The sequence below is a fragment of the Mustela nivalis genome (assembly GCF_964662115.1).
Source record: "Mustela nivalis genome assembly, chromosome: 18".
In the NCBI taxonomy this organism is placed as follows: domain Eukaryota; kingdom Metazoa; phylum Chordata; class Mammalia; order Carnivora; family Mustelidae; genus Mustela; species Mustela nivalis.
Window position 1 is genome coordinate 4035923 of NC_139037.1, and position 16056 is coordinate 4051978.

A 16056-nucleotide genomic window follows, 5' to 3' on the forward strand; every position below is an offset into this window, starting at 1 on the left:
GACAGTGGTGACACCCGGACCGGGGTCTGTTGCAGAGGGAGGGGCTCGGCCGGATGGACAGCATGCCGGCTGTCCCACCCTGCCTGTCGCCTGCCGCACAGAAGGGCCCGGCTGGTGCTGGGGACAGAACACACGGGCCATTGTTCCGGCGCCTATGCGGGATTATGGGGACAATGCAGGCCCCACTGCTAGGGCCCTGCTGTCCGGACTGGCCCAGGCTGTCTTGATTTAGAGCAGACTCCATCCGTGATGCATCGTGCTGGCCTTGCAGAATGGCTTTATTCATGTGGTCCTTCTATTTATTTTTTAACACCCTGTGAAGGCTCACGGGGTGGGGAGACCAGAGGGTCCGTCTCTGCTTTCGGCCTTGGGGAAGGAGAGCAGCCATGTTGCCCCCAACAAGCAGCGGGGACAGGAAGGATGGACGTTTCAGCGACAGTGTGGAACTAATGGCTTAATGGGAATTCCCACGGCTTCTAAACCCCAGGACTGGGGTCGGCGTAAATGCTAGACCTCTCACCCCACAGGGCTGAGACCAGACGGAGCTAACAGTCCAGCCAGAAGGCCACGTCTGTGTACCACTGTGCTAATAATGCACGTAACAGTAGTTTTATTGTGCCCCCGCCATGTGCTTGGCACTTAGGACGTTCCCCTATTAAAATCATTAATTTTTTGCAACAAGGCCGGTTCTATCCTTATCCCCATTTTATAGATGAGGGGCCTGGGTCCCAGGGAAGCCAGGTCACTTGCTCAGGGTCCCAGTGCTTGGGCATGGCGGAGCCCTGCTTGGCGCCCAGACCACCTAGTCCCAGAGCCCCAACATGGTCACCTGTCCCTGCGGCCCATTTCCAGAGTCCTCAGCACCAAGAAAATGTTCTGAGGTCACATGCAGTTTGGAAACCCTACCTCTGTCGATTCACATGGCCCATTAAAGGCTCTGGAGAAGTTGTGTGGGAAATAAACCTCTTAGATTTATTTTTAAACTTACTCCATCCTTTTGATGGAAGGGCCTTTAAAATAAAAACTGGAGATGGCATATCACTGCTCAGCACTTGATTTAAAGAAGAAAAAGATGCTGCTGTGTCAAATGGGAAAGATCATGGGCCTAAGGGGGCGTGAGGCCCAAGTTGATCTCCTGGCCCCATCAGCCCTTCGCTTCGGGACCTCAGGCAAGTAGCTTTATCTTTTGAATCTGTGAAAGAGCTGTCGTGAAAAGGAGAGTGTTAATTCCCATGGCACCGTTGGAAGGATTAAAGAAATACAAGGGGTGGAGAAAGGGTTTCTCTGTTTGGGTGACTGGTGAACTTCGGTTCATCCTTCAGAACCTTCCCTCTGGGTGAAGGTTTCCATTCTCCTACCAGCCCCTTCAGAATCGGCCGCTCCTCTGTGTTTCTCCTATGATCCCATGAATGATAGATTTCCATGAATTATAAGGAAATGACCCTAGAAGATAATCTCGAGGGCAGGGACCACGGCTGCTTCCAGAGCCCCCTTGTGCCTAGAGGAGTACGAAAACAGGTGCTAAGAAGTGGAGAAACGAATCTGTTCACAGAGGCCTCCGACTGCCTTACTTTTTGCATATTCCTAGGACAGAAGAACATTCCTAAATGTTCAACAGCCGGTCTTGGGATTATATTAAATTGTGGAAACTGGTTATACACAGGGAGGGATTTGGGGGTGGACTGGGATTTCCAAACACTGTGCTTCTGTTCCTGTAGCAAGCCGAGGTGCGAGCCGCCTGGGTTGGCCGGGAGAACGCACACTCGTCCGCGTCATGAGATTTCTGGGGCTACTGCCCTCCCTTGAAAGTGCTCGCTGCTGCCCAGCACTCTGGGGACCCGGTACTCTGGGGACTGGCTGTGGCTGCTTTGAGGCTCTCCAGAGGGTGTGAGCTGTTTGTTTTCACCAGGAATGTGGGTGCTTCTTCAAGCTCGTGGTTTATGGAAAGGCCCTTTATTCTCCAAACCAGAAAGGGCCTTCTGTGCTCATGCATTTCACCTGCGCCTGGGCTCAGGCAAAGGGGCTTTTTGTGGCTTGTGTCCTGTGTTTAAGACACAGAGGACCTGATCAGAAATACAAAGCCCCAGGCAGCCTGCGAAGGGCTGTGTGGGTATCGGGGTGGGGTGGGGTGCTGTCATTACACCCACTACTCAGATGTGAAGGCTGAGGCTTGGATGCGTGTGTCCTTGAGCCAAGGCAGAAGCAGCTGGTGGAGGATCAGAGCCCACTTTCCTTGTGGGGAGCCCTTGGACCCAGTCTGTGCTCCTGCTCCCAGAAAGTTACGGTTCTTCGGGGAGAGAGGAGGATGGCCCACGCTCTGAGCCTGGAGCAGAAATGGCAGCCGCTTGCACAAGCCAAGAGCACTACCCAGCGGGCTGGGGCCTGGGTACCCCCTCGCTAATTTCCAGATGGGTCCCAGCCCTCGGCCAGCCAGTGGTGGCAGGGCCCCGCCTGGTCACCCACCAGCAGCTGGCCTCCTGACACAGTCACCGGCATACGGTTTGGTTTCCCTGCCGCAGGGACCTAGCTAGAGCGCAGTCAGGTCTTCCCCAAAGGAGCCCCGAGCACTGAGTCCAGTCTCCTCCTCTTCGTGGGGGACACGCGTGTACCCCACGATCTTGCTGGGCTGGAGCTGCCTGTGCTCTTTGCAGCTTGTGTCCTTCAGATTTGTCCTGTTTCTCGTCCCTTCCATGGGCCACTCCTCACTTTTGTACTTCTCTTGCCAGTATCTGTCCCTGGGTACGCTGCCTTGGAGAGTCCCTTCTGGAACCAGCCCCAGGCTGCCTGTTTTCTCCCCAGGGCGCTGTGTTTTTTTAAAAAATGGTTCAGACGAAATGAAGAAATGAAATGGTGACGAGCCACAGTCCCCCACCTCCCATAGCGATTTCATGAATGTGTTTTTGGTTTTCATAATTTTAATGTCTGAATACTGTTCTGTTCAGGGAGTGTGGTAGGTGGGTGTGCCCGCTCCTAGTAATGACCTTGGCACAGGCCTCATGGTGGGGGCCACACCCAGCCCACCACTCAGCAGGCGTGACCTCTTGTCGGCCACTTCACTTCCCTGAACTTGAGCTCCCTCTGAAAATTTGGGATGATAATATCTAACTCGCGGGATTGTAGAAGTTCAATAAAATATGGCATCAAATTCCTGCTGTATATGAAGTGTTCGATGCGGATACTATCTACTTACTCAGGTTTTGTTGAAATGGGAAGACAATCTGGTGTTTGCTGACAATGAACATTTGTGAGTATATATTATAATAATCTGTTGAATTATTTCCCGGAAAAATTCCCCAAAGTGGGTGTGGCCGAGAAGAAAGGCTAGCACAGTTTTGACCAGGCGGAAATGGAAAACATAAGCCTGGGTTTAATTGTGCTTGTCCATTGATCAATAGCGGGGGCTGTGGGTTAAGAAGGCTTCTGATGCGGAGTGTGGACCCGTGCGAAAAGCGCCATCATTGATGATGGCGTCCGCTGTGGGTGCGGGAGGACCACAGCGTGCTTCCCACATTCCTGCCATTTCCGATCTCGATGTGGCCATAGTCAGACATCAGCAGATGGGCGTCGGGGCTTCTCACTGGTCCAGATGCAGCCAAAATTCCCAGTGCCCCCGTGAAATGTGACCGAATGCCTCTCCCTTGTCCTCTGTTTTCTCCCTAGCGAAGTAGGGTCATATCATTTGTGAACTGCACGGGTGACGCAGGGGCCTTTGTTCCCGAATCTGCCAAACGCGAGACTGTGCCATTTTGCTGTTTGTTTTTTCCCCTTTTCTAGGATGACTCATGCCTGTTACAAGAACCTGTTCTTTTTGAGTAAATTATACCTTGCTGGAAGGATTTTAAAAACCTGGGCCTTTGAAGTGCCTTAGAATGGTCGTAGGAGGGCAGATGTGGGGGGCGCAGGAGGGGTTGGCAGCTGAACGCCCGGCGGGTTTGATCCTGTGCATTTTCATCCGGTCCTTGTTCCTTGGAAGTTTCCTTTCTCCCACCACAATGCAGGCAGGGGGCACTGACAGCTTTCCTTCAGCACACTGAGCTCTTTGGCCTATAATTAATCTTCACCCACTTGGGGAAAAGATACATTGTTGAGGTCAGCATGTGTCTCATCTACCCCCTGCCCCAGCACACACGTGGGGGAGGAGAGATTCTGTTCCCCGCATTTCAGTGCAGGGGTTAGGGATGGACCTGAAGCTAGCACGCATCTCCCTGTTGAAAGCCAGTCTCCGATCCCACAGTTGACTTTCCTGTGCCAGTTTTCCCCGCTGCCCCTCAGACTCTGGCATCCACTGTAGAATTTGGTCCCATGTTGCCTGGTGGCTTAGAGTCGAAGTCCTGTACGGCTGGTGGGAAAGCGCCAGGACCGCCTGTTGTCTTGCTCTCTTCTTTCATGGAGCAAGAGACCAGGGCCCAGAACCATTAACTGCTTCCCGTGGGACATTTCTAGAGGCCCATCTGGTTCTCTTCTTCTGCTCTCAGACTCTCCGAGAGCCCTCAGCACCATTGTATCTCTTTGGATACAATGATACCAAAAAAACTTCCCTCACCCAAGTTTGTAGAAGTGTGCATTGCCCTCATCACAAACTTACGTGTCCCAAACTCCACATCAGTTTGTCTTCCCGGACCTTTCTCTACACTCACATTCTCTGCATAGGTTAGTCATAGTGTTCCGGGGAGCAGACCCGACACTTCTACCCCAGTGGCTGGAGGTGCCCAGCTCTTGGGTTGCAGCGGGATTTGCTGTCTTCTCTCTGCAAGGGCGAGGAGGTGTCCGTGTCTCTGCTTTGGTTATTTTGAGGAATGGCCTGGACTTTCCTTCACTAAAATAAATGGTGGGGATGAAGAGAGCATTGTGGGTGAGAGAAGAGGAACCAGCCACCCCCTGTCCCTTCACTCTTGAGCGTTTCAGGAAACTTTCCATGTCAGATTCCCCTGATAGTCTTGGGAACAAAGGGGAACCTAGGATCACTTAAAATATCACCTCGTCCTTCTTGGGAACCTTCCTCGAGTGTCCAGGCCTTGTGCACAGCCCTCAGCTCCTCCCGACAGCCTCAGGATGTAGGTCTTGTCCTCATTTGCACACGGGGAGACTGGGGCGGGGGGTGGGGAGTAGAGTATGGGGGTGGGGGGGGTGTTGGAGGGAAGGGTGGGAAGTCCCAGGGAGGTTCTTGGGGAGGGCCAACTGCTGGAGGTGCAAGTGGACAACTGTTCCTGTTTGTGTTTGCACCAAACCCCAAGCCCACGCCCAGCACATTTCAGGACTAAAGCTGGGGTTTAAACCCAGGCCGCTGGGAGCCATTTCAAAGGGACATGGTTTAGGGGCTCCTGAGTGACTCAGTTAGTTCAGTGCCCGACTCTTGATCTTAGCTCAGATATTGATCTCAGGGTTGTGAGTTCAAGCCCCACATTGGGCTCCACACTGGGTGTGGAGCCTACTTTAAAAAAAAAAAAATTTAGAAAAAAAGTGAAATGGTTTAAAACCAAGGGGAGGCAAGTATTTAAGCACTTTTTATTTTTTTATTTTTTTTACAGATTTTATTTATTTATTTGACAGACAGAGATCACACATAGGCAGAGAGCCAGGCAGAGAGAGAGGAAGGGAAGCAGGCTCCCCGCTGAGCAGAGAGCCCGATGTGGGGCTCGATCCCAAGACCCTGGGATCATGACCTGAGCCGAAGGCAGAAGCATTAACCCACTGCGCCACCCGGGCGCCCCTTTAAGCACTTTTTAAAGCGGCCTTGCAGATAGATGCTGGACTATGTACAGAGCCTGGTTCTGACCTGTGCTTGTCTGGAGTCCCCTTCCTGGGAACGGAGCACCGAAGCATCCACCAGAAGCAGTGTCTGTTAGACCTTTGAAATACGAACACTATGCACTTGAGGAACATCGCAGGGACAAATGTGTCCTGAGCTGGGTTATTGCATGTCTCGAGGCCATCCTGGAGTCAGGTTTAGATGGGTGGGCCTCACAAGGCCTCTTTCTGGAAGCTATGAGCCAGGGACAAAGTGTTCCTAGATATGACAGAGAAGAGCATTCTGGAACCACAGGTGACGGTGCCTCCAGACAGTCCCCTCTTTCTTTGAAGCCTTTGACATGTGGCTTTGGTGGCCTTGAGGGTATGACAGGCTGTGGTGGGAGGTACAGGCAGTCTGGAGCAGAGGGAGAGAGAGGACAAGGCAGACCAGGCTGGAACCCGCCCCCCAGCCCCCTGCACCGGGGCCCCTGCCATGAGGCCACTGCGGGCCCCGGGAGGGATTGCTTCCCCTCTCGGCCTTTTAATCAAATGAGGGGGTGAATGGCAGAGTTTAAGGTTTGTTTTTTTTTAAATTCTGGATCAAGACAGTGAACATTTCCCGGCCTCCCAAAAAATCCCCCTCCTCCACTCCTATCAGCTGAGCTGTTTTATGACTCTTGATTCTCCTTGACGGAGCACATTATTCTTTCAGACTCTTTCAGACTCTGTTCACTCTAGACCCGCCCGTGATCAGCCACACGTGGCCGCTGAGTACTGGGGTCTGGCCTGCTTGCCTTGCTCTGTGCCATGTGTATAAAATGTGCACAGGGTTTCGAAAAGTTCCTGTATAGAAAAGAGCATGGAAGGTCCCAGTAATGATTTAGTCTATTGGTTCCATGTTAAAATGGCAGTATTTTGGATCTGTAAAGTTTAGATAAGAATCCTATGAAAATTGGTATCGCCTGGCTCTTTTTTCCCTTTTTTGCTAGAAAATGAAACATTCCCTGTTTGTTAGCACTGCTTCAGAGTCAGGACTCCTGCGGCTGTCGGCATCACCTATGTCTGCCCTGTAGGCGTTTGGTGACACAGGGAGGGGTGCTAGGGACAGTGGCTGAGGCTAAAGGTGTGAGCAAAGGGGACGGTGGCCGTGCTTTGCTCAGATGTGCTTTCTGTGGTCCTCTGCTGTGGGCTAGCCTTATGTAAGCTCCTTCCCATCCAGTGTGTTGTTCCCAGATTGAGGGTCTAGCTGCCTACAGGGCTGGTTTTGCTGTTTCTGCCTCTTTTTGAAAGGTCACAGTGAAGCTCACTCCCTGGGGGCACTGGTGGCCACTGTGCCAAGTGGAAGGCCCCTTCTGAGGACTGCTGGAAGGAACTGCGGTGGGGAAGGGAGGGGCCGATGTGAGTTGGGTTTTAGGCTGACTCAGACCTTCTGGGGAATTTCTGTAGCGTCCACACCCTGAGGGGAAGTGTCAGTGCACCTTTGAAGCCTCTGGGGGTATTGAGCATCCTGTGGGGGGTGGGCTGTGAGGCTTGGTGGGGCCCCCTCTACATGGCTCCACCCCCTCCCATTCCTTTGGCCCCCTGGAAGGCAGTTGCTTCTCCCATCCGGAGAGCAGGTGAAGTTGCCTCTCTGTGTTTTTTGGGGGGTTTTTTGTTTGTTTGTTTTTGGGTTTTTTTGCTATAGTCATTTTTGCCTCACCTTCTGGTTTTTAAATCATGTCTGCAGTATGTAGTATAGAGTTTGGGGGGTGGTGTTTTTTGGTAGTCTGATACATAGCTATTTTGCAGGGGTAATTTTGCTCATTTATATTTATTGTTATGTTACATTTTTACTAGACTCTCTCATTCCGGATTGCTCCTTATTTTGGCTGTGATTTATTTTCCATATGCTTCTGGATTTAAGTTGGACTCTGCATAGCTCCATGTACAATTTCCCTGTAGATTTCTTAGTGCCTTATCAAACCTCTTGTTAATCTCAATCTTGTTAATCTCAATCTCCTAATGGCTAACAGGCGTGAACAGGAGTGCTCATTTTTCTTTAGTCTCCATATATAGATAGCACACAGCAGGGGAACTTTGCACTTCCTGCTAGAGGCATCTTGAGCTGTTGGCTTCCTCCTCCTCTTCTCTCTGCCTCCCCGCCACCCCGCCCCCGCTCCCTGGCACTGGGGCTCAGGTTGAGAAACTTGTCAGTTCTCAGTTCCCCTTCCTGGCCCACACGTCCAGCTTGTGTGCAGTCCCTGTGCTGAAGACAGACACTGATGCTTGGCGGCACAGGATGGTGGGATGGGTAGAGAGGGTCAGAGGGTTGTTTGGTCATTCTGGGCTAGTTACACAATCTCTTCAAGCCCAACCCCTTGGGTCTTATCTTAGAAAGAAAGAAAGCAAGCTAATATACCGAGGGAGGATTAAGTGAGATGTGTGAGGCTGCACCTGGCACATACAGGTTGCTTGATAAATATTAACCTTCCCCTCCCCCTCCCTGTTAGTATCTTAATGGCTTGGCATGGCAGACAGTTTGTCTTTATACTGTGAAACTTGACCCTGAGTGTTCTCTTGGTTTACTCATTCTTGGAGGTTTGGTGACTTTTTTTTTTTTGGTAGTCTTTTTTTTTTTTTAATTCAAGTGACATTCAGAGAACATAAAGTTAACCATTTAAAATTCTATAATCCACTGGCATTTAGTACACTCACAGTGTTGTGCAACCACCATCCCTCTCTAGTTCCCAAACATTTTCATCTCCCCAGCAGAAACCCCATCCCGATTAGCACTCACCGCCCCCCATTTCCCCTCAAACCACAGATCTACTTCCTGTCTCCGTGGATTTGCCTTTTCTGGACATTTCTTATAAACAGAATCGTACAGTATCCGTGGTCTTTCATGTCTGGCTCAATGGTTTTGATCATCCAGGATATTGTGTATCAGCACCTCATTCCTTTTTACGGAAGAGTAATACTCCATCACCCGGACAGACTATAGAGCTTTTCTGTCCACAGACATCTGGGTGGTTTCCACATTTTGGCTGTTAGGAATAAGGCTGCTGCGAATATTCGTGGACAAGTGTCTATGGGGATGTGTGCTTTCTTTCCTTTGTGTAGTTCTCTAGGGATCGAGTTCCTGGATCATATTAAAGGGTTTTAAGAATTAAGTTTGCTGGGGCGCCTGGGTGGCTCAGATGGTTGAGTGGCTGCCTTTGGCTCGGGTCACTATCCTGGGATCCTGGGATCGAGCCTTGCATCGGGCTCCCTGCTCGGCGGGAAGTCTGCTTCTCCCCCTCTCTCCCCCAACTGTCCCCCCTGCTTGTGCTCTGTCACTCTCTCTCTCTGTCAAATAAATAAATAAATAAATATTTTTTAAAAATAAAAAAAAAAGAATTAAGTTTGCCAATGTGTGACCATGCCTGGTACCCATCGGCACTTAAGGAGTGGTGGTCATTGTTTATGCTATTTTCTTGTGGATTTTTTTTGGGGGGAGGGATGATATTCTGACCTTCTGATTTGTTACTCATATTTTGGCAAATTTCTTTGTATTCTCCTCTTTCACCGTCCTGAAATTTCCCATGTTTGCTGAAGTCTTTGGGATCCATGTAGCAAAATAACTGTTGATTCTTCGTGGCTCGGTGTTCTCAGATGAGCCACATCACCTGTCATGCGTCTTCATGCCACAGAGATTTACGTCACGTGGGCCAGGCTCACGGGGATTTGTGGCTGAAGTCTGTGCACTCCAACTCCAAGGGCGGACAGTGGCTGGTCCTGTTCAGCTCATCAGTGGCTGATGTGACTGCAGCCCACCATGGTGTGCATGTTCACACCATGGAAATGGGCACAAGTTACTGTTCAGGACCCGTCCCTGGCCCCCCACCCCCGGCCGCCATACCGTCTCTCTACACTGTATCCCGACTTCATCCACTTCCTGATCTCCAGTCACGACTTCTTCCTCTCTTGCCAAACCATGCTGCCGCCAAATTTTTATTTTGATCATTTCTTAGTAGTCTAGGCTCCAGGACTTTGTGGTGTGTTCTCTGAGCAACACTTTCATCCTGTCCCTTCTTCACGGGAACTCTGTGTTTTATTTTGTTCTTACAGAATTTTGCTAAAGAGTTTGTGATCAGCGATCGGAAGGAGCTGGAGGAAGACTTCATTAAGAGCGAGCTCAAGAAGGCGGGGGGCGCCAATTACGACGCGCAGACGGAGTAACCCCCGCCCTCGCCCTGCCCCTTGCAATGTCACCCGCCTGCTCCCCGGGGGAGGGGACCGCGGCCTCAGCCACCAGCCCGCCAGCCCACCAGGGACAGGAGACGCCGTGAGAGGCAACGCGCGCCCCCCTGTCCGCAGCCCGCCGCCCCTTCCCCGCTCCCTCCTGAGTGCCCCCCCCCACGCCTTATCTCCCGAAGCTCATGGAACATCTTTCTTTCATCTCCCTTTCCTTTTCCCCCGCTTTTGCTTGTTCTAAGGAAAAAATCATTTTGATGCCGAGGCCACGCACCTCTCAGAGCGGAAGCTTCTCCTGCGGTGAACCCTTTTCCTGGCCTCTCCCGCCACCAGCCTGCATCGCCCGGGGGGGGGCCAGGCCGCCATCTGGGTCCCTTTGCACCCACCTGCTCTGGGGAGGAGGCCACCGTGCCCGTCGGGGGGTCACCTTGACCCACACACACGTCTATCCCATGTATCCGGCTCAGGCCACCCCCTCCACCCCTGAGCGTGCTCCGGGGCCCCTCACCCACCCCCCCATTCAGGGTTGCCTAAGCTGGGGATCCGTCCGACCGGCACGGTGCTCGGCAGTGAGACGCTCAGGCCCGACTTCGACCGAACAGAAGCGAGAAAATTTGCCTTAACAGTTGCCCGGCCGTGGCATGGGCCTGCAGTCTGCAGCGGCTCCTTCCTACCCTTAGGGTTGAAGTCTCATCGTGGCACAGAGTGGGGACACAGGTCCAAGTCCAGCGGGGACAAGGAGTCCTTCTGGTTTCCCTTCAGGGGCTCCCCCAGGGACGAGGACGCCTGGGAGGGAGGCCGGGGTGCGCAGCAGGAGTTCGGGTAGAACCGGGGGCCGATGCCTCACTTTCAGGGAGGCTCTCTGTGCTGGAGGGGTGGGCGGCTGCCACCGAGCCGCCGGTGGAGCAGGTCCCCGCCCTCGTGGCGCCAGAAGGTCAGCGGCGTTCATCCCGGGTGGGCAGCGCACGTTCAAAAGGATTTTTTTTTTTCCCAAGGAAGATGAGATTGGCTTGGTCCTTCGTGCGCACGGTTCATGGGTTCATGTTATTCCTTTTCTTCTTTTCCTTGCTCGTTTCATTTGGGGGTAGGAAATCTGTGCTGTACTGGGCTCGGGAAGAGCATCTGTCCTCAAACAGTTGACAGAAATAAATGATTTTTTTTTTGTTTTTCAAAAAACAGGCTTGTCTGGTTTGTCTGGGCAAAGCGGGGTTTTTGACGGGACAGAGGGAGGCCGTCATCGTATTCCGATCTAACAGGCGTTGGTGGAGCCACTGGGGGCAAGTTCCATCCATATTCAGTCCCTTATTTCATTTTTAGCAACAGCCTGAAGAAACGGGGGCCATTTGTGTCCCTGTTTTATGGAAACTGAGGCTCAGGGAGACGGAGCATGTGCGCCACCTGAGGCCACCTGGCTAGCAGGTGCAGAGCTGGGATTCGAACCCAGGTCTCCCTTGTCCTCTGGCAGGGTCAGGGCAGAACCCAAAATCAGAGCGGGAAGGAGCCCTCCAGCCCACCCCCAGCGATGACTGGGTGCTAGTATCTGCCCCCTCTGCTTGTAGCTGTGTGGCTTTAGGCAAGTTAGTTAACCTCTCTGGGCCTCGGGTTCCCCGTCTGCAAATTTAGCAGAAATATTGAGAGCTGGGATGAGTCGCAAGGCAGAAGGGGCAGCCGTGATCAGGAAGGTGTCCCGTAGGGGCTCAGCTCTCCTTACGTCAGGCCCACCACTGGGTCTTGTCAGCTCTGCATGCTCCAGATTTTTCTGACACTTGGAACAGAAGGAGCCAAACTAGGTCTCCGGCTTTGCGGCTCGTGGTGTTAGTTAGCTCTGGTCAGAGAACTCGGGACAATTACTAGGTAAGGATAAGCCCCTTCTGGAAGCGAAGTTGGGCACTGGGAGGGAAAATTCTGAAGGTACTGGGCTTGGTCAGAGGCATCAAGGAGGGCTTCCCTGAGGAGGTGACACCACCTGGGAACTGACGGAGAGGAGCAGTGATGCAGGCAATGGGAGTGAGGTTGGGGGGCGGTCCAGGGGTCTGCGGACAGAGGCTCCATGGGGATGTTTGCTCCCGGCAACCGCAAAGAGGATGAAGCTGGGTTTGTGTGTCAAGGAGCTTGGTTTGAATGTCAAGTGGCAGCTCAGAGGCACCTGCTGACATTGGGAGGTCTCTGAGGGCAGAGAGAGGCCCTGCCGGTCCACGTCTCCATCCCTGTAACCAGCGCCCAGTTAGGTATGGGGCACCATCGCCTAGAATTCCCTCCCCCAGCTCCTGTCCCCGCCCAAAGCCTGGGCCGGCCCTGAGCCCTGACCGCTGGTGGAGGAGTTGGGGATGGAGCTCTGGGGACCCAAGTCTCTGCGTACACGTGCTCGGAGTGACCACCTGGCCGTTCAGCAGCTGCTCCACATTACCCAAAATCAAATGGCGGACGACAACCACCATCTTATTTTGCCCTGGATTTGGGGACTCGGGAATTTAGGAAGGGCCCAGCGAGGCGGTTCTCACTGGCAGGGGTCTCGTTTGGTCGAGGTCAGATCCACAGGCGGGACGTCCTGGCGGCCGGCAGCAGACACAGGGGCTTGTGCGGGAGCTCAGTGGGGCATGGATCTGAGCACCCAGCGGGGCCTCCCCCTCCGGCCTGGCGGGGTCGGGGTTGTGGACCTCCACCCCCAGAGCGAGCGTCCCCGAGGACCAGAGGGAGGCTGCATGGCCTTTGAGCCTCAGAAGTCACATGGCAGCATTTCCACGGGACGCTACTGGGGAAGCAGGCATGAGCTCCTCAAGTTCAAGGGCAGGGGACACGGACCTCCCCTTTCAGTGGGAGGAGTGTCAAAGCTTGTGTGACCCCGTTTGTGGCCAGGCATGCTGCCAGGGCTGGGGCACCCTCCTGCTCAGGGGCAGAGGTGACCCGAGGTAGGACAAACCGACCGCTGCGCTGGTGTCTCTGCCTTCCGGGGAGCTCGCTGCTCCCGGCTCATTGATCCTTGGGGGAGGCTTCTGTTTCTCCGCCTTACCCTGTGTTCCTCGTGGGTGTCGACTCACCAGGGGTCTTGGCAGTGTGGAAAGCGCTCCTCCCGCTCTGGAAGCCAGGACCGTGACCATGGTCCTTACTATCTCAGCCGGACTGCTAAGCACCATACTGGGGACCTGAGGCTTGTAGACGGCACAGATGGATTTCTTCTAGCCTGGAGGCCGCGGGTCCAAGGTCAGGCCACCAATGTGGTCAGATGAGGGCCCTCCGCTGGTTCTCGAGGTGTCCTCACCGGGAAGGGGTGAGGGAGCTTCATGGGGTCTCCTTTATAAGGATGAATCCCATTCCTGAGAGCTCTACCCTCATGACCCCGTCACCCCCCCAAAGGTCCCACCTCTTAACACCATCATGCTAGGTGTTGGGGTTCCACCATGTGCCTCTGGGGGACCCACACATTCAGCCCACGCTGTGCCCTCACACATTTCTTGGACAAGTGAGTTGGACCACGCCGACAACTCAGCATGACAACTTTATATTATGACGCTTCTCTCTAAGTGGTTCGAGGAGACCGTCCTTGCTCTGGGGAAGGGCTGAGCCCTGAGCAGCTTCCAGTCTGACGCCGAGGCAGTGACAGAGCATCTAGGCCCTTCTATCCCTGCTGGTTGGTGCCACAGCCCAGGGTCCCACCATGCTAGCTCTAAGTTTGTTGGAAGAGAACGCAAGCGCCTCCCGTGGTGTATTTTGCTAGAGCAGCGGCCGTGTGGATGGGGCATGGGGGGGGGGGGACTCCCGTCACCCCTGTGCTCGCTCAGGACTTGGAGAGACAGCCTGGGGGCCTGCCTGACACCCGCTGTGGTTCTCAGCGCTCACGAGCTGCCCAGCCCCGAGCAGCCCGGGCGCCTCCAAGACTCCCTTTCTGTGTGAGCCTCAGTTCTTAAGTCATAAAACTAAAAGAAAGACATTTTTAGGACTTACTTCTTCCCAACATTGTGCTTTAATTTCAGGCCCTTCCTTGCCCACCGGAAAAGCTCGCCCCAAATTTAGAAGAGAATTCCCCTCCCTGACTACAGCTGCGTATCAGCCCTTCGCTAAAGGCCCTTAAGAGTGCCTCCTTGGGGCGCCTGGGTGGCTCAGTGGGTTGAGCCGCTGCCTTTGGCTCGGGTCATGATCTCGGGGTCCTGGGATCGAGTCCCGCATCGGGCTCTCTGCTCAGCAGGGAGCCTGCTTCCTCCTCTCTCTCTCTGCCTGCCTCTCTGCCTACTTGTGATCTCTCTCTGTCAAATAAATAAATAAAATCTTTAAAAAAAAAAAAAAAAAAAAAAAAAAGAGTGCCTCCTTGCCCTGGGCTCAAGTCTCAGCTTCCCGGGAACAAGGGGCCAGGAGGCCTTGTTGGTGTCTCTGAGCAGGACTGTGCGCCTCCCTCCTTCGACCCCCGATCTGGTCGTCCTTCTGTCACTCCTTCCCTCTGGACAGTGACCGGTCCCTGCCCTGATCTGCCCTCTGTCTTGGGCTGAATGGCAGTCCCCAGAGATACATAAGTGCTTGGGCGTGAGGTCTTTGAGATGTACTCATGTTTAAAGATCTTCAGCCGAGACCATCCAGGATTTAGGACGGGCCCTGAACCAACGGCAGGTGGTCCTTATAAGAGAAGGCAGAGGAAGGCTTGAGACAGGGACGCGGAGGAGGAGGCCAGGTGAAGACGGACGCAGGGGCCGGAGGAGGGACGCCTGAAGCCACAGCAGCTGCGGGACAGGCAGGCAGTGTCCTCCCCCAGAGCCACCTGCGTCTGGAGCTCAGGCCACGACTTGATTTCAGACCTCTGGCCTCCAGAGCTGTAAGGGAAGACTTCTGTGTTGCCTTAATCACCCCCCAGCTCCCCCGCCCCCCGGCGCCGGTGGTCAGTTGTAGGAGCCCAGGGTACTTGGTACCTCACATCATTAGCTTCTCCCCCTTCCCCAGTAACTGTGACCAGGGCAGGGACCGTGTCCCCTGTGCCTCTCACATGGTAGGTGCTAAGCCAACAATCAGTGCGCAGGGCCCTGGAGCCGGTGGGGCCCCACCCTGCCGTCCAAGCCTACGGGGAACCCCGACTGGCCCCCACTGGGTCAGATGTTCCGTGCGGAGTTAGGCAAAGAGGCGGGGCAGGAGGTGAGTCCTGGCTTCCTCACCTGGTAACTGGCTCCCAACTCTGGCTCTGTCCCCCGTCCACCCCTGGAGGACGAGGACATAGCTTATGTGTCTGTCTCCCTAGCTGGGGCAACCGACCAGCTCCCCGACCTCCAGGGGCTTCCACTCACTCCCCTACTGCTACTCCCTTTTAATTGTCCCTGGAGGGGCCTTAAGATACTGCTAGGGAGGCTGCTGCCCAGGCTGCAGTGTGTCTGTCTCAGGGCTGGGGCTGGTGGAGAAAATATTGTCAAGGCCAGGAGCGATGCCAGTCCTCCTGTGGAGACCTGCAGGCTGTGAGCCTGGGGAGGGGGCTGGCTGGGACCTGGAACGAGGAGCCCCATCTGTGGTCTGGGGGTACCGCCCTGCAGCTGGGGGATAAGGGAGGATAGAGGCTCCTTGGAACGGAGAGCCGACTCTGCCGTGCGTTATTTTGTGGACTCAAGAGAGCTAGGGCAGACCTCAATGCATTCTCAGGCTGGCTGATCCCAGCAGTTCCCGAGTCTGATGTCACAGCCGAGGCCACGCCAAACCATGGTAGTGTGCGTGGGCAACGCCTGATGAGATTCTACCCGTAAATCCCAAAGCACCAAGGTACGGGGGTAAAATGTGCAAAGTCATCAGGCTGTGGAACTACATTTTCAAACAAAATAAGGGAATATATGCATATGGAGACAAGAACCGTGAGCGCCAGGGGGAGGGGTGCTGAGTCCCGGGGCCGGAGGGAGGAGGGAGGTTGTGTCAGACTGAGACTCTACGTGCGTTTCTTTGGTGTCCTTTATTCTTTAAAAGAGCTGAACAGAAGACGATGAAAGGCATCTGTGGGGCGCCTGGGTGGCTCAGTGGGTTAAGCCGCTGCCTTCAGCTCAGGTCATGATCTCAGGGTCCTGGGATCGAGTCCCGCATCGGGCTCTCTGCTCAGCAGGGAGTCTGCTTCCTCCTCTCTCTGCCTGCCTCTCTGCCTACTTGTGATCTCTCTCT

General features: G+C 54.0%; 1 protein-coding gene and 1 long non-coding RNA gene across 2 annotated transcripts in view; one reads left to right on the forward strand and one right to left on the reverse strand.

Annotated features, from left to right (window-relative positions):
• The window catches only part of COTL1 (coactosin like F-actin binding protein 1), a 39174-nt gene extending 28056 nt beyond the window's left edge, over nucleotides 1-11118 (forward strand). The window contains exon 4 of the mRNA XM_082712065.1: nucleotides 9817-11118. Coding sequence (XP_082568191.1) covers nucleotides 9817-9927 — 111 coding nt within the window. The 3' untranslated portion in view covers nucleotides 9928-11118. The remainder of the gene's footprint in view (nucleotides 1-9816) is intronic.
• On the reverse strand, nucleotides 1912-9808 carry LOC309853700. The gene is made up of 2 exons (XR_014305885.1): nucleotides 4978-9808; nucleotides 1912-4936 (listed from the first exon to the last, which is right to left on the reverse strand). It is a non-coding gene; the product is annotated as an uncharacterized lncRNA (long non-coding RNA).
• Nucleotides 11119-16056: the final 4938 nt, after the last annotated feature.